The 16,385-nt window shown below is 45.0% G+C and overlaps 3 protein-coding genes across 8 annotated transcripts in view; all 3 read left to right on the forward strand.

Annotated features, from left to right (window-relative positions):
- Window positions 1-16,385, forward strand: part of LOC114020077 (zinc finger protein 239) — a 479,276-nt gene that overhangs the window by 359,980 nt on the left and 102,911 nt on the right. The window lies entirely within an intron of this gene.
- LOC102945825 (zinc finger protein 436) overlaps window positions 1-16,385 on the forward strand; it is a 1,196,575-nt gene that overhangs the window by 150,360 nt on the left and 1,029,830 nt on the right. The window lies entirely within an intron of this gene.
- LOC114018220 (zinc finger protein 34-like) lies at window positions 6,591-9,239 on the forward strand. Its single transcript, XM_037914418.1, has 3 exons — window positions 6,591-6,669; window positions 7,086-7,253; window positions 7,574-9,239. The coding sequence occupies exons 1-3, from the start codon at window positions 6,591-6,593 to the stop codon at window positions 8,698-8,700; spliced, it is 1,374 nt and encodes a 457-aa protein (XP_037770346.1). The 3' UTR covers window positions 8,701-9,239.

Raw genomic sequence — 16,385 nt, forward strand, 5'->3', positions numbered from 1 at the left:
TTTCAAACTAACCATCGGATCTTGAATTTCATACATTGAATGACCTGAATAAAGTGCTCTCAAATGAGATCCAGACCAACAACAGTGCACAGTAATTATTCAGCAAGTATTTTAGGAGAACTGGAATGTTAGAGAGAATCATGAACTGCTCAGAGACAATTAATGCAGAGAAGCAGCAAAATTCGTCAAACATATGACTGGTTAGGACTTATTTACTTGGTCTTAAAAGAGAACAACAAGGACCTGAGTCTCCTCCCTGTCAATAACCCCCTGCTCAGCCAATCAGGGTAGAGATTGAGGACGGGAGGCTGAGGGTTCTCACCAGAGAGCCCAAAGGATGGCCCAGGTCACTGGTGGGGATCACTGCCCGAGCCCTATTTCAGCCCCACATTTTTGGGAGGACCTCCCACAATGGGAGCTGCAGAGCACTCCCCAGCGACACACACACACACACACACACACACCCCTTCTGGTGTTGGGAGGGGAACAGGAGAAAGGACAAAAGAAGCAAGAGAAGAAGAGAAAGGGAGGGATGGATGGAGGAAAAGGTGAAACAAAAAGGACAAACCCTAATGTCCCCAGTGATTCTAAGGGACAAAATTCTAGGTGCAGAATAAAATTCTGCCTCCTTAAGCTCATGTTTTCCACACCTAGAATTCAAATGTCACCAGATGGATCAGACTGAACAGGTTTCAAACCTCGAGGAGGCTCTTACCTTCTAAACAGGGATGTCTGTTTTCTAGTAAAATCAGTAAAAGGAAAGGAGAAAACTCGAAAGAGGTTCCTCCTCGCGCTCACGTACGTGAACCCTAACACTCTCTCAGTCCTCAAAGAGAGACCTGGAGAAGGAGACTTGCTGAAGCAAAGCCACAGGGGTCTCTGAGGTTTCCCTGGCCCCTTGCCCCTGTCCTGCCTGGCTGATGTCAGCATCTCTCTGTGAGGTCACCACCTCCCCACCACCTTTGACCAATAGTCTGAGGTCCTGCAAAAGGCCTTTGTGATCTCACTGCCACACCCCTCCCTTGCTGTGCTAATGTCCTGCCGCTGGCCAGGCACTTTGGAGGTTTGAGCTGCTCCCTGTGGATCACCCCACCCAATGAGTGTTCGTTCTAGGAAGCAAGCCGGCTAGACAGTAAAACATCACACGCTGCTCCCCATGCTACACTCAGTTTTTCAGAAATGAGCAGACTTTATGGCCAGAAGAGACCCTTAGAGCATCTAATCTGACCCCCTATGTATCACAGGCCTCCGGTATGACACAATAGCTACTTTTTGGGCAAACACATTCCAGAAAGGCATCTAGTCTTCATTAAATGACATCAAGAGAAGGAGAATCCACCACTTTCCTTGGTAGCTTGTTCCTGTGGTGAATCATCCTCGCTGTTGAATATTTGTGCCTTATTTGTAATATGAATTTGTCTCTTTTCACCTTCCAGCCATTGGGTCTTGTTATGCCTTTCTCTGCTAGATTAAAGAGCCCTTTAATACCCAATATTTTCTCTCCATTAAGGCACTTCAACACTTCAGTGAAGCCACCTTTCAATCTTGATAAGCTAAACAAGTTGAGCTCTTTCAATAGCTCACCAGAAGGCATTTTTCTCCAGCCCTCAGAACATTTGGTGGCTCTTTGCTGCCCCAGCTCCAATTTCACAACATCTTTTTCAAATGAGGACACCAAAACTGGATGCAGTATTCCAGTATCAGTCTCACTGTGACGTTATTGACATCATCTTTAACTGTATAGATCACTGTTGCGACCACTGTTTTATATTTGCAGCCAATATTGTATAAAGGTTGTTGTGTAAGGGGTCTATGGAGAGGTTATGATTGGCTGATTATTATTATGCTATCTGTATATGTGTATCATTTTTGTAGTTGAAGTTATGAATATTGTGGGGGGGGTCAGAGGTGGGGTTTGGGGGGGATATTTGTTTGGGGGGTCCATGTTCATAGCTGGCACTCTGGGTATGTTGAGTGACTGGAGCTGGGGAAGCTGGGGACAATGTCTGAAATTTAATATTTTGTGTATGTCTATAGAAGTGGTTCTCAACCTTTCCAGGCTACTGTACCCTTTTCAGGAGTCTGATTTGTCTTGTGTACCCCCAAGTTTCACCTCACTTAAAAACTACTTGCTTACAAAATCAGACCTAAAGATATGAAAGTGTCACACAGCACATGATTACTGAAAAATTGCTTCCTTTCTCATTTTTACCAAATAATTATAAAATAAATCAATTTGGAATATAAATATTGTACTTACTTTTCCATGTATAGTATATAGAGCAGTATAAATAAGTCACTGTCTGTATGAAATTTTCGTTTGTACTGACTTTTCTAGGGCTTATAATATAGTCTGTTGTGAAACTAGGCAAATATCTAGATAAGTTGATGTACCCCCTGGAAGACCTCTGCATACCCCCAGGGATACATGTACCCCTGGTTGAGAACCACTGCCTATAGTGTGGGGGATATTTGCAGCTGGGGGTTGGGCCTCTGGCAACAAGGTGGGTTCTGTTTTTATTCGTTTCCCTTTTCACACTGAGATTTTCCTGGGATCACAGTGCCTGGAGTGATATGGCAACCGCAGGGACCCTCCTGCTTGCTTCAGCCAGGAAACCATCCCCACTGGAATCCAGGGAGGAGGGCGGGGTCAAGCACATGGAGGGTACCATGGAGCTCTTGGGGAACATTTGCCTGTGCATGCGTCTTGTCTGTGAACTGGCCCAGAGAGACCCTGCCCAGGGGCTGCTCAGATATTATAGTGGCTGGGATTTCTCTGGAGCGCCTAGGGAAGATGGGGAGAGAGGAGAGAAAATGTGGGCTGACTGGGTGGAGATTTTTGGCTCAGTGCAAGTTGATGAAGTCTTTGTGCTGTTGCCATTTGTCCCTGCCCTGGGCCCTCCATCCTCCTTGTTCTAAGTGAACTTTCCCATCATGCACCACTAGGGACCCTGGGTTCTAGCCAATATCCCCTCCATCTGCTGGGAGGCACATGTAGGATATTCCCCCGGTTACCTTGCCACCCTCTCCCTGTAATTGCAGAAACAGACAGAAGCCAAGAGGCAGAAAATCATCCAGGAGTGGAAGAAGCTATGTGGGTTTCTGCAGGAGCAGCTTCCTGCTGTCCTAGCTGAAAAAGCTAGACAGAGCCATTGTCAAGAGAGGGGACGAGAGCATCTCTGAACTGTCCCTGGAGATTTCCCTGCTCAGTGAACTGCTCAGTGAAATGGGAGGAGAGCATGGATAGGAGCCACTGCGCCAATCTGTACAGGTGAGACTGTGCCGCTGTAATGTTAATACACAGCATTTCTTTTCTGAAACTTTTTATTAAGGCAAAAATACAATAAAATGTTAACTTACTATATCATACATGACTTATTCAGCATCATGTTAATATTCAATGAACCTGGCTAAAGATTCTGACTCATCGACTGGCAAACCCTCCTCCTCTGAGTACGCTACAAAGGATGACCAAATTTCTAAACACCTATCCTCTTTTTGGCACTTCTCTTGTGTACGTACTTGGTGTGAAAGCTGTTCCATTACAAGAAGAGTCCATATTTTACAATACCACAATTCCATAGGACAAGAAGTCACATTTTTCCAATAATATGCAATACTTAGCCTTGCCGCTAACCATAAAAAAAAAAATAAATTTGTCTTTCTTTTTAAAATGTACATCCTCTATTGAACTTTAAGGAAGCAGGTCAGGAGACCTCTGGGAAGCTGTCATTTTGTTATAAGATGAATCTCTTTAATAATTGCCTCCCCAAACTGTCTAGTTCCTGGACACAACCACCATATGTGCAAGTATGTTCCCTTTTCCCCACCACCCTTCCAACAGATTGCATCCCTAGCAGTAAAAATATGATTGATCTTAACTTGAGTCAAATGCCATCTATACAGTAATTTATAAAAATCTTTGTGAGCTACACAAATTGAAGATGTATATGTATATCCCCTTTCCCACTCTATCAATATCTTTGCCCATATCCCTCTCCCATCTTTTTATCTGGGTTGTTTTCCTATTAACATCTTTTTCAATCAAAATTGTGTATATTTTAGAAATTAAACCTTTTGTTCCAGGTTCCTCCTGGATCAACTCCTTAAATGTGGTCAAAGGTCTAGATAGAGACATCTTGTATCCAGATTTCACAATAAAATGTTTGATTTGTAAATATTGAAAATATGGGATCTTAATAATTATTATTAGCTATCTCTTGGTATGATTTCAAATTGGGACCCAGGAACAGCTGTCCAAACTGAGTAATCTCAGCTCTTACCCACAATGCATAGTCACTTTGATATTTCCTAGTGATAAATTCGTGACTAGTAATAAAAGTAGCTAAGGGAGAGGGCCTCAGGTAAAGGAATTTTTAAAAAGTTGCCCAAAGCTGCTAAGGTGGCCTGGATGAATGGGCGATTTTTTATTTTTGGTGACTTACATTTCTCTGTAACCTACAGTTACTATCAATAGCTATATTTGGGATCTTGTCTTGTTCGAATTTTACCCAGCGTTTGGATGGTCTATTGTTAACGCAATTGATCATGTCTTTCAATTGTGATGCATAATAATAATAAGCCAAATTAGGCAAAGCTAGTCCACCCAACTGTGTAGGTTTATATTCAGTATTTTAGAACTCCCCCTTTGTCTTGTATGTTTCCATATGAATTTTAATAGTGCATCCTGCCATGTTTTTAAAGCATGTCACGGATACCAACTGGGATGTACTGAAACAAAAATAACAACTTTGAGAGGACATTCATCTTTACAAGGCTACCCTACCTAGCCAAGAAATGTAATATTTGTTCAATTCGTCCAACTCTTCTGTTGTTGTTTTTTCCCACAGTGGAGGGTTGTTTGTCTTAAAAAAAGTTTTTATTGTCTCTCTACAATATTTATTCCTAAAAATTTTAAATAGAACTTTACCCATTTAAATTTATGTGGCTGACAGAAGTTTGTTTTGACTCTTTCAGGAATATTAATTCCTAAAATTTCAGATTTATCATAGTTTATTTTGAAGCCTGACACCTGCCCAAATTCCAAAGTCAATTCTGTTCTATCATTTTTAATGATGCTTCTGGATCCTGCAAATATAACAAGATATCAGCATACAAAGCTATTTTTGTGTTCTAATCCAGAAGACATTTTGATGCTTTTTACCAAGAGGCTGTTTCTTCCATTTATGGCAAATGGCTCCATTGCTGGAGCAAACAAGGTGAATAAGGGACAATTCTGTCCCTTGCCCCTATACAAATTAAAAGTTGGGGATTGATGATCATTAGCCAAGGCAGCCGCACAAGGATGAGTATACAGGGCCAATATGCCTGTAGAAAACTCATTTCCAAAACCATACCTTACCAAATATGTCTGATGTATTCCCCTCCAGCCAGTTGAATGCTTTCTCACCATCCAAACAAAGCAGCACAGAGGAAAAATCGCTAGAATTAACATTATAAATGAAGGCCAGATTTATAGATTTATATTAGACCTAATTTCTGATGCACCGATTTTGGTTAATTGATTTCTGGTCTCACATTGCTGTTTGCTGGGCATGATTTTAACACAGTCCTTGAGTTATATCAGTAACCTTTTTTGTTTGGACTAAGTCAGTCTTCCTGTCTCTCTCTTGCATCTTTTCCCATCAGTGTTTGTTATTATAGGTTACTGTGACATTTTATGAACTTTCACTCACTCTTCATGGTCAAGCTCACAATTAGGGTAAATTATCACAACAGGGGATGACATGTGCCAGCACGTTGCACAGGAATAAACTTTCGCGTTGGGCAGTGGCATGTCCCAGCTGCTTCAGAAACATCCAATAGTCACAGTAACAAGACCTGTAACTTCATACACATTTTCAAATATCAATAACAAAGGCCCTACCAATTTCATGGCCATGAAAAACGTGTCACACAGACTGTGAAATAAGCCCTTCCCTATGAAATCTAATCTCTCCCTGCTGCTTGGAGCACTCCAGCCAGGGGACTCCTAGCTCCAGCTGGGCTGGGGAGGGACAGGACTTGTTCATCCCCTGAACAACCGCTCTTGGGCGGAGTTCAGACCCACCTCCACCTCCAGGAACCTCCTGTGGCAGGAAGCTCCACGGTTTCTACATTCAGAGTTCAGCTCTGAAGGCAGCACAGAAGTGAGGGTGGCAATCCCGTGAACCCCCTACAACAGGTTTGCAACCCCCCTATACAATTCCCTTTTGGGTCAGGGCCCCCACGGTTACAACACCGTGAAATTTCAGATTTAAACATCTGAAAACGTTAAATTTACCAATTTGATAGGGCCCTATCAATAACTTATTCAAATTAAGAGGCAGATACACCATGTGAGAGTGGGTTTTGTTTAATATAAATTGTTATAAAATTCAATCTCACTTATTTTGTTGACATTTTTTAAAAATTAAACTTGCATTGATGAGTTGTTGTTGTTGTTGTTTTTTAAATCTTGGCCTTTTGAATAAGAAATTGGGAATAAGGAACCAACCTTAACCTGTGGAATATTCTTTGCATTAATAATTCACCCTCATCTCACTTGTTTACTTTCTCCTGGAACAGGATTTCTTCTTCACAAATCTGACATGATCTCCAGGATGGAACAAGGGGAAATGCTGTGGGTCCCGGATCACCGGGGCTTCAAGGAGAGGGAGATCTTGAGAGGTACCTGTGCAGATGAGGAGTCCTTTAAACTGACTCAGAAACAATTCTTGAATGACGGAAACAGCTTGGATTCCCAAAAACACCAAGTTAGCTGCCCCACTTCTGGATTGTATCCAGCAGGTGTGGTATCCTCATGGCAGATGTCACTCATGTCTTCACACCCACCATCGCTGACACCTGGCAGTACCTCCCTTCCACCTGAGATAGGATGTGGAGGTGCCATCCTCTCTCTTCTCTGGGAAAAAATTATGGAGATTGATTTTTTTTTTTATCTCCCAACAGTTCATTTCATTTGTGTCTCCCGGCCACACACACCACCCCATTTGCTCTGCCCCTTTCTCAGGTTTCCCTTCCTCCCTTTCCCCACCCTCCTGGCACAGGGAATGACTCAGGCCTGGATTCTCTTTCTATCCCAGCCAGTGATGGCATGATGAGAAAGTACGAGGAGGAGAATTCCCAACAGGAAGGTCCTGAGCAAGTGGAACAACACTGGACATTACTGGAAAGATCTCAAGGGAATGTGTCCTCGAGTCCCAAGCAGGAAGCAGCTTGTGAGAATGAGCACAGGCCAGAGAACCATCAGGGTAACCTCCCAGTGAAGGAAGTAGATAAATCTGTTCATTATGGGGGAGGTTGCAAGGACCTTGAGAGAACAACAGTCCAGCAGAGAATCTCCATGGGAGAGAGAAAAACCACATGCACCGAGTGAGGGAAAAGCTTCAAACGGAGATCAGACCTAACTAGACATGAGAGAATCCACACAGGAGAGAGACCCTATAACTGTCCCGACTGTGGAAAAAGCTTCAGCAATAGCTCAGCTCTTACTTTACATCAGAAAACCCACACAGGAGAGAGACTGTATAAGTGCCTCAACTGTGGGGGAAAAACTTCACTTGCAGCTGACACCTCACTGAACATCAGAGAGTCCACATAGGAGAGAAATCCTATAAATGTCCCGACTGCGGGAGAAGCTTCAGTGTGAACTCAGCCCTCATTCGACATCAGAGTGTGCACACAGGAGAGAAACCTTATAAATGCCCTGACTGTGAGAAAAGCTTCAATGTGAGTTCATCGCTTAATACACATCGGAGAATCCATACGGACGAGAGACCCTATAGATGCCCTGACTGCAGGAAAACCTTCAAGGAGAGATCAAGCCTTATTAACCATGAGAGAATCCATACAGGAGAGAGACCCTCTAAATGCCCAGACTGTGGGAAAAGCTTCAACCAGATCTCAGTCCTTCTTCTACATCAGAGACTCCACACAGAAGAGAGACCCTATAAATGCCCTGATTGTGGGAAAAACTTCCATGTGAGCTCAGCCCTCATTAGACATTGGAGAATTCACACAGGTGAGAAACCCTATAAATGCCTTGAATGTGGGAAAAGCTTCAATGTGATTTCATCCCTTTGTACACATCGGAAAATTCACGTGGGAGAGAAACCATATAAATGCCCTGACTGTGGGAAAATCTTCAATATTAGTTCGTCCCTTATCACACATCAAAGAATCCATACAGAAGAGAGACCCTATAAATGCTCCAGCTGTGGGAAAATCTTCAATATTAGCTCATCCCTGATTAGACAACAGAGAACGCACACAGAAGAGAGACCCTATAAATGCACCAACTGTGGGAAAAGCTTCACTCAGAGCTCATACCTTATTAAACATCAGAGAATCCACATAGCAGAGACACCTATAAATGCCCCAGTCAGTAGCCATAGTAAAAATAAGCCATTTCCTGATTTTCCTCCTACATCAGTGACATTTGGTTCCCAAGTGTCTGGCTTCCCCTCTCTCTGGGTTGAGGATACAGCAGCAGACAAACCTGAACTGATGAGTGACTCTGGTTCTGTCTGTCTAGCACACCCCAGGCAGAGCAGAATACCTAATCCACTTTGTCTCATTGCTGCAGCCCCAGCAGCTGAGCGGATGTGCCTCTCCGCCTTCTACCTGATGGGCAAAGGAAGAGACGAGAACTCCCCTGGAAATTCCCTCTCTCCTTCCCTGCCCTTTCGTGGAGATTAGCAGAAGAAAACTTGGGCCCCGTATTCACTCTAGAGACCTGTCTCCATCTCTCTTCTTCCACCAGCCCATGGGCTGGGCTCCCACACTTAACTGGAGTTGTTCCCTGCTGTGGGGTGTCCCTGAGGGCTGGTAACCCCTTCTCTCCCCAAATCCCCCAGGGTGCTTGGTTCTCAGGGGATCAGATGTTAACAGACCAGGAGGGATGGATGATGGGAAGGGAATGGAGGAGTTTAATGTTTGGGGCTGATAGAGATGGGAACCAGAAGCAGTCAGATGCAGGGTGTTGGGGTATCCAGTGTGTGGGGATCATGGAATAAGAAGGGTGGGAAGGGATGGGCTTAGGAAGGTACTTCTCCTATAATTCAGCCCCTCTGCCCCTTTCCCTGTCCTTTCATTATTAAGAAAGCATCATTGAGAGGGACACAAGAACTAGGGGTCACCAAATGAAATGAATAGGCAGCAGGTTTAAAACAAACAAAAGGAAGTATTTCTTCACACAACGCACAGTCAGTCTGTGGAACTCTTTTCCAGCAGATGTTGTGAAGGCCAAGGCTATCACAGGGTTCAAAAAAGAACTAGATAAATTCATGGAGGATAGATTCATCAATGGCTATTAGCCAGGATGGACAGGGATGGCATCCCTAGCCTCTGTTGGCCAGAAGCTGGGAATGGGCGACAGGGGATGGATCACTTGATGACTGCCTGTTCTGTTCATTCCTTCTGGGGCACCTGGCATTGGCCACTCTCAGAAGACAGGATACTGGGCTAGATGGACCTTTGGTCTGACCCAGTATGCTTGTTCTTATATGATTTCCAAAGAGACACATGGGCCAGGCCCACCTCAGCTTAGCCTCCAAAGGTTTGTCTAGAGTAAGAAAAGTGGTGAGGGTTAGCTCGCATGTTTCCCTCTGATCCTGACCAAAACTCCAGAACTTTTCCTATCGTAGACCATCCCTGAGCATCTCCTCTATATTGTTGCCTCGTTAGCAGAGTGACTGAGTCGCTCTTAAGATTAAGTATGCTCTTTCAGGACAGAGTGACTCATTCCCAGTTATTCTCACATTGATCTGAATTACTTTTTGTACCCTTTCTTCTATTTCCAAGATGTTTAAATATAACACAGAGCAGGAGCAGGGCTACATAAATGTGTTGTTTCAGAATCTGTGATACCTGAAGGTGTTGGGCTGAGTCAAAGGGATTCCATTCTTCCCCCAGTGGCACTGTGATTCCCCTTTTTCCCCAGCAGCATTAAACTCTATGGCTCAGACAGAAGCTATCTTATCTCAGTGCTACCCCTTCACCTCCCAAAGGGTCACATTCCCCAGTGTCCTCAGCTTTCCATGCTTAGGAATCACATTTGGATTTCTCTGATTCTAAATTAGAGTTAAAGCTGGAGATGAATGTGTCACTGACCCACAGGGGGGATTCAAATTAATCCCCAATGCAGTGTGACCATTCTGAGTTTAAATCCCGGTGTCCATCAACAGAAGTGGCTTCTGGGCTTTTATTTGCCAAACTTGCTTATTTGCCCATGGGAAGGTTTTGTTTATTTTTTTGGTGGGATTTTTTTTCTTCATTAGAATGATGCTAAAACTTTTGTAAATAACATGACCTAATAGTGAGGGATTGCTGAGTGGTGGCTTAGAGGAGAACATGAGGTGAAAATCGATTTTGATTTAGAGTCATCAGATGTAACATGCTCTGGGATTACATTTTATATGAACTTCATATCCTTCCCCCTGTAACGTGGGTTTCTCTCTCTTTCCTGAAGGCCATTTGGTCACATAAGTGGATATTAGTTTTGTTTGACAGGCTATAGCTGATACTTATTATGGTTTTCTTGAGACAAATTACCATGGATGAGAATAGTCATTTCTTCTATTTTTTTCCTTTCCCCAACCCTTTGCCAGGAGATTTTAGTGTTTTTCGAACAATGGGAATGATAAATAACCATTGGCACAAACACTGATGGGCAAATGTCAGAGTCACCTTCTGAAAGGCAGAGAATGAAACAGAGCAGGAGATGACTACATGATCCCTGCAGTGACATGAGATACAGCCAGGTGGGGGAGAGTGTGGGAGATACAGCTCTGGGAAAGTGCAGCGTTTGTACAGCTGATGCTGAGAACTTAGAACTCATTGCACAGGGGACAGAGAGACAGGAAATATCCTTGTGGGGTGAAGCCATCACTGAAATGCAAAGAGTGTAAATAACATGAGAAGAGGGGTGAGCAAGGGTGTGGGGATGGGCAGGGGGTTACCAATTTCTGGGATGAGGTTGGGCAGTGGTGGGAAGGAAACAGGGGTTTTCAACAGGCCTGTGTAGCCCTGAAGTCAGGCCCACCCAGTCACCAAGGCCACAGGGAGGGGAAGACCCTCATAGCCCAGCAGGGAACCCTCCCCATCTACCACAGTGTCCTGTGTTGGGATTAAAGGCACTTAAACATGATCATTGCCTCGCTCATCCCACCCGGGGACTTTTAGATTCCTCTGCGATCCACAACACTCCCGCTCAGCTTCCACCTAACCCTGTAGGTGCCTAAACTGCCTGGACTCCTACATTACTGCTGTAAATGTTCCTTTGGTGCCTAAGAGAAGGTGCTCTGCTGCCTAGCTCTAGCTGCTCTGGCTCTTATCTTGTGCTGAAGCTCCAAGCCAATCCTCAAATTGAGGGAAGATGGGTGCTCTGCTGCATCTCCCGCCTGATCCAGGGGGTGTGCTCTGAGGATGCCTACAAAGTGGGAGAACTATCACCTTGCACCCAGGGGTTAGGTTGCACATCAGGCATGGAAGAAAACCTGGCTCCAGTCTCCCCTCTGTCTGGGGAGGTGAAGGGATCCATATAGGGGTCTCTCACCCCTCCAGTGACTACACCAACCATTGGATTATAGAGTCATTCTTATTCTTTATCAGGACTGGTTAATATTCAGTTATTGAATGAAACGGAAACAATTTCTACAAGAGAGACCGACATCAATTGGGTATTGCTACCCAATTCCTCGTACTTCTACGCATTCTGCAATCTGTGTTTTGAACTAATAATGATACTTTTATTCTCCAAACATAGAAATGTATTAAGTGGCAAAAAGCAGTGCAGAAAAACAATGTGCAAAAAAGTGCAGGCAATGTAAACAAAGCTTTAACATCAATTAACGGAGTGGAACTTTAAAATTGGAAATGCAGCAAACGTTTCTGTCCATTTCAGCAAACAAATGCAGGCTGCTGTGGCTACACATGGGCAAACCATGCTTTGCACAGGTCAGTGTACGTGAAGCTGTGGTTTCCCTTGCTGTCCCCCAGCATGGAGTGGAAGGGGTTAGGACGTGGCCTGAGATGCCACGTGAAATGTTGGGGATGTAGGGAGCTGCTAGCATGGAGTTCTCCAAGGACTGCAAAGGGTGGGGAGTCTGGGATTTTTGGACCTTTAGGTCGACCGGTGTCTGCAGCATTTGGATTTGTGGACTGAGAAGATCTATGATGTCCTGGTTCATCTCCTTCTCCTTGTCCTGCTGGGACTTCTCTCTCCTCTCCTCTCTTTACTTCTCCCTATTCTTGGTCATATTGGCCCTCCAGGCCCTTTGCTCACAGGCCAGTGCAGCACTGGCTTGCGGGACCTTGCTGAATATGCCCTCTCTAGTCCTCTGCTTTCTCCTCATCAGTGTTGGGCATTCTGTGGGTGTGGAGAGGACACCCCTTAAGGCTGCAACGGCAGAAGCTGCTGATTAAACACAGACATGTCATTGGATTTACAGTCACAATGGAAAGGGAGAGAGAAGGCTCAAAACGCCCATCCCTTATTCCCAGATATGCTTTTAATAAGAAAAGTTTATTGACACTTCAGCTGTGGAGCGCCTCTGCACTGCACTGCACTGCTCTCCAGCCCCAGTCATGGTGCAGATGGCCCCACCAGTGGTGAGTGAGGAGATGGGGGGAGGAGGAATTTTGGTTCCATGAAGCAATAAAATTTCAGACTCTGTTCCATGGGAACAAGTGCAAGGCAATGCCACTGAAGATTGGCAGGATGTTCCACAGGTGGTGGTTTAAGCTGATCTCTTATTCCTGAGGGTAACAAAGGACCAGAAAGCATAGCTCCTACTGATGTCCTGAAGCTGCCTGGGCCTGTATGCCACAAGGCTGTTTACTGAAATGGTGCCAACTGAACTCATCATGGACTGGCGTGGCAAAGTGTCCTACCACAGAGGAAGAAATAAGGCAGCCCTCCCTAGAAGCCTTTGGGAGAGGATTTCAGAGCGTCCTCATAAAAGTTTAATCGAGATGTCTCAGGAGGCTACAAAGGAAATCCCTATGTACATAAACAAAGTGCCCCCCTTCGCCTATGCTTAACCTAGCAGCGGAATAAAAAGCACGTGTCAATTCTACCTCTGCTTGTTGTACCTCTACTTCTTGTATGAATAAAACAATGAAAAGTCAGTACCTGTGGCTTGTTATCTTGGGGATGGGCCAGGCACCATCTTTAAATTTAAACACTGTAAGGAAAAATGCATAGTCACGCTTTCCCAGGGTACCTTCCCATGCCTTGGGCCCACCCATGCTTGCCTGGCAGACTGGCTAGACTGCTGGTGGTGCCTTCACCAGGCCCTGGCTCATGGCTTGGCTGGAGCCTCCTGCTGCGTTTCCTCCCCCTCCCCCCACTTCCTCCTCCTCCCTGTTCATGGCAGGGGTCTCTGTCTTGGGCTCCTCTGAGGTATCCTCAGTGGTTTTGTGGGGTCTTTTCCAAGGCTGGCACGATGCTCAGTGTAACAGCTCAGCACCAGATTGGGCGTTGCTCTCCCTTGCCTTGTGGTACAGCTGATGCAGTTCCTTTCATTCCATGCGGCATTCCTGCTGATCACTGTCGTATCCCTTCACCTGCATCCCTCATGCGATCTGTTCGTGTTTCTGCAGCTGGTCCATACCTGGACTTGCACAGCCTCTTCTCCCCCACAGGCCCAGGAGACCAAATACCTCCAGTCTACGCCCGGCGGGAGCACATTTAGTGCATGGCACTGGCATGGTCAGCTGCACACAATGGCAAGCTCCTTGTTGTCCTTGCCAAGGAGGACAATCAGGAAAAGGCATTTCAAAAACACGTGGGAGGTTTTGAAAGGGGTGGTGGCTTCCAGTCTCTGTGACCCTTGGGCAGTAGGGTTTACAACTGTGACCAGATCTGTCACTATCACAGGGAATGGGACATTCTGGGACAGCTGCTGGAGGACTATGAGGTCGACAACAGGTCATGAAACAGAAAATATCATATTGCCTCTGTATAAATCTATGGTACACCCAAATATTGAATACTGCATGCAGATATGATTGCCTCATCTCAAAAAAGATATATTGGAATTGGAAAGGGGCAACAAAAATTATTAGGGGTATGAAACAGCTTCCATATAAGGAGAGATTAATAAGACTAGGACTTTTCAGCTTGGAAAAGAGACAACTAAGGGGGGATATGATAGAGGTCTATAAAATCATGACTGGTGTGGAGAAAGTAAATAAGGAAGTGTTATTTAATCCTCAGAACACAAGAACTAGAGGTCTCTGAATGAAATTACTAGGCAGCAGGTTTTAAAACAAACAAAAGGACGTATTTCTTCACACAACACACAGTCAACCTGTGGAACTCTTTGCCAGAGGATGTTGTGAAGGCCAAGACTATAACAATGTAAAAAAAGAACTAGATAAATTGATTGAGGATAGGCCATCAATGGCCATTAGCCAGGATGGGCAGGGATGGTGTCCCTAGCCTCTGTTTGCCAGGGACTGATTACTTGATGATGACCTGTTCTGTTACCTCTGGTGCACCTCACATTGGCCACTGTCAGAAGACAGGATACCGGACTAGGTGGACCTTTGGTCTGACCCAGTCTGGCCATTCTTATGTTCATGCAGTGCCTATACTCACACTGTGTCGACTGCAATAGGTTAATTATGGCTCCATGCCATTTGGGAAGGTGGTTTTACTGAGTCACTGTGATGGGGCATTACGATGGCCAGAGACAAATTTGAGTGTAGACACATGCACAGATGAGTCAACGTAAGGCGACTTGAGTTTACCTAACTTTGTAATGTAGACCAGGCCCTCCAGACAGAAGTTGTGTTTTCTATCTTTATTATTCTTTTCTCTCCCCTTTTTTGTGTAATTATTTTGTCTGAAAGGAAGCAGAATGAAATTCCACTGACATGAACCGCTTCAGCCCATCCCAAGTAACATGTTTTCTTTTTCACCAAAGGGACAATTAATACCATCTTTAATACCATCTACAAATCTATCAAAAGAGGATTTTCCCTATAAAAGACCCTGTACAGCTAAAGGGAATAAAGAATATTGTTACAATGGAATTAAGCCAGCAATAACTTGACACCAAGCCTCATACCACACAGTCAGGGCATTTAAAGGGCTTCCCCTGTGTGTGGATTCTCTGATGTCTGATATGGTTTGAGTTGTGACTGAAATTTTTTCACACTTGACAAATTTATGTGGTATTGAGGTTGATCTCTTGTGTGGTTTCTTTCATGTGAAAGAAGATCTGAGCTCTGGATGAAGCATTTCCTGCAGAGGAGGCATTTACAGGGTCTCTCTCTCTGATATTCTCCGGTGCTTAATAAGGTTTGTACTGTGACTCAGACTTTTCCCACACTCTGTGCATTTATATAATGTTTCCTATGTGTAGTTGCTGATGTGTAGAAATCTCTGACCTTTGAATGAAACATTTCCCACAGTCTAGGCATTTGTAGGGTCACTTTCCCGTGTGTGTTTTCTGTTGTGTAATAAGCTCTAAGCTCTGCATGAATCTTTTCCCAGAGTCACAGCATTTATAGGGTCTCTCCCCAATGTGTGTTCTCTAATGTCTAATCAGGTGTGAGCTCCAACTGAACCTTTTCCCACATTTGACACATGTTTTTTCCCCTCTTCTATGCGGTTTCTCTGCTGGCCTGTGGTTTTCTTGTGTTTCAAGGATCCTCTCCTACAATGAATTAATTTACCCACTTTCTTCACTGAGTGCTTTCCCAGCTGTATCTTTAAGCTGTGCTGGTTTCCCCAGACTTTTCCCAGTGCACAACTGCTGGGACACAGAGAGAATTCAGACATCAGTGTCACAGAGTCCCTGGGCGGTGCTCTGGAACTGCTCCCTACGAAGCCAGTCAGGACTCTGGTGAGGTCTCCTCTCTGTGAGCAGACTGTCTTCAGGACAAACAGCTCACACCAGCTTCCACCTTCCTGGGTCTGACCTTGGAGCATTCAGCATCCTCGGCCCCTCCGTGCGCTTCCCACAGCGAGTCTGCCCAGGTGGCATCCTGGGGAAGCCAGAGGGTCCTGCACCCCAACTCCGCAGTCAGACATGACTCTCAGCCAGCCAGTAAAACAGAGGTTTATTAGATGACAGGAACATGGTCTAAAACAGAGCTTGTAGGTACAGAGAACAGGACCCCTCAGCCGGGTCCATTTTGGGGAGCAGTGAGCCAGACAACCATATCTGCACTTCACTCCATGTCCCCAGCCAGCCCCAAACTGAAATTTTCTCCAGCCCCTCCTCCTCTGGGCTTTGTCCCTTTCCCAGGCCAGGAGGTCACCTGATTCCTTTGTCTTCAACCCTTTAGCTCTCACCTTGCAGGGGGGAAGGGCCAGGTCATCAGTTGCCAGGAAACAGGGTGTTGGCCATTCTCTGAGTCCAGACCCCTGC

Source organism: Chelonia mydas, chromosome 14 (assembly GCF_015237465.2).
Source record: "Chelonia mydas isolate rCheMyd1 chromosome 14, rCheMyd1.pri.v2, whole genome shotgun sequence".
Lineage (NCBI taxonomy): Eukaryota > Metazoa > Chordata > Testudines > Cheloniidae > Chelonia > Chelonia mydas.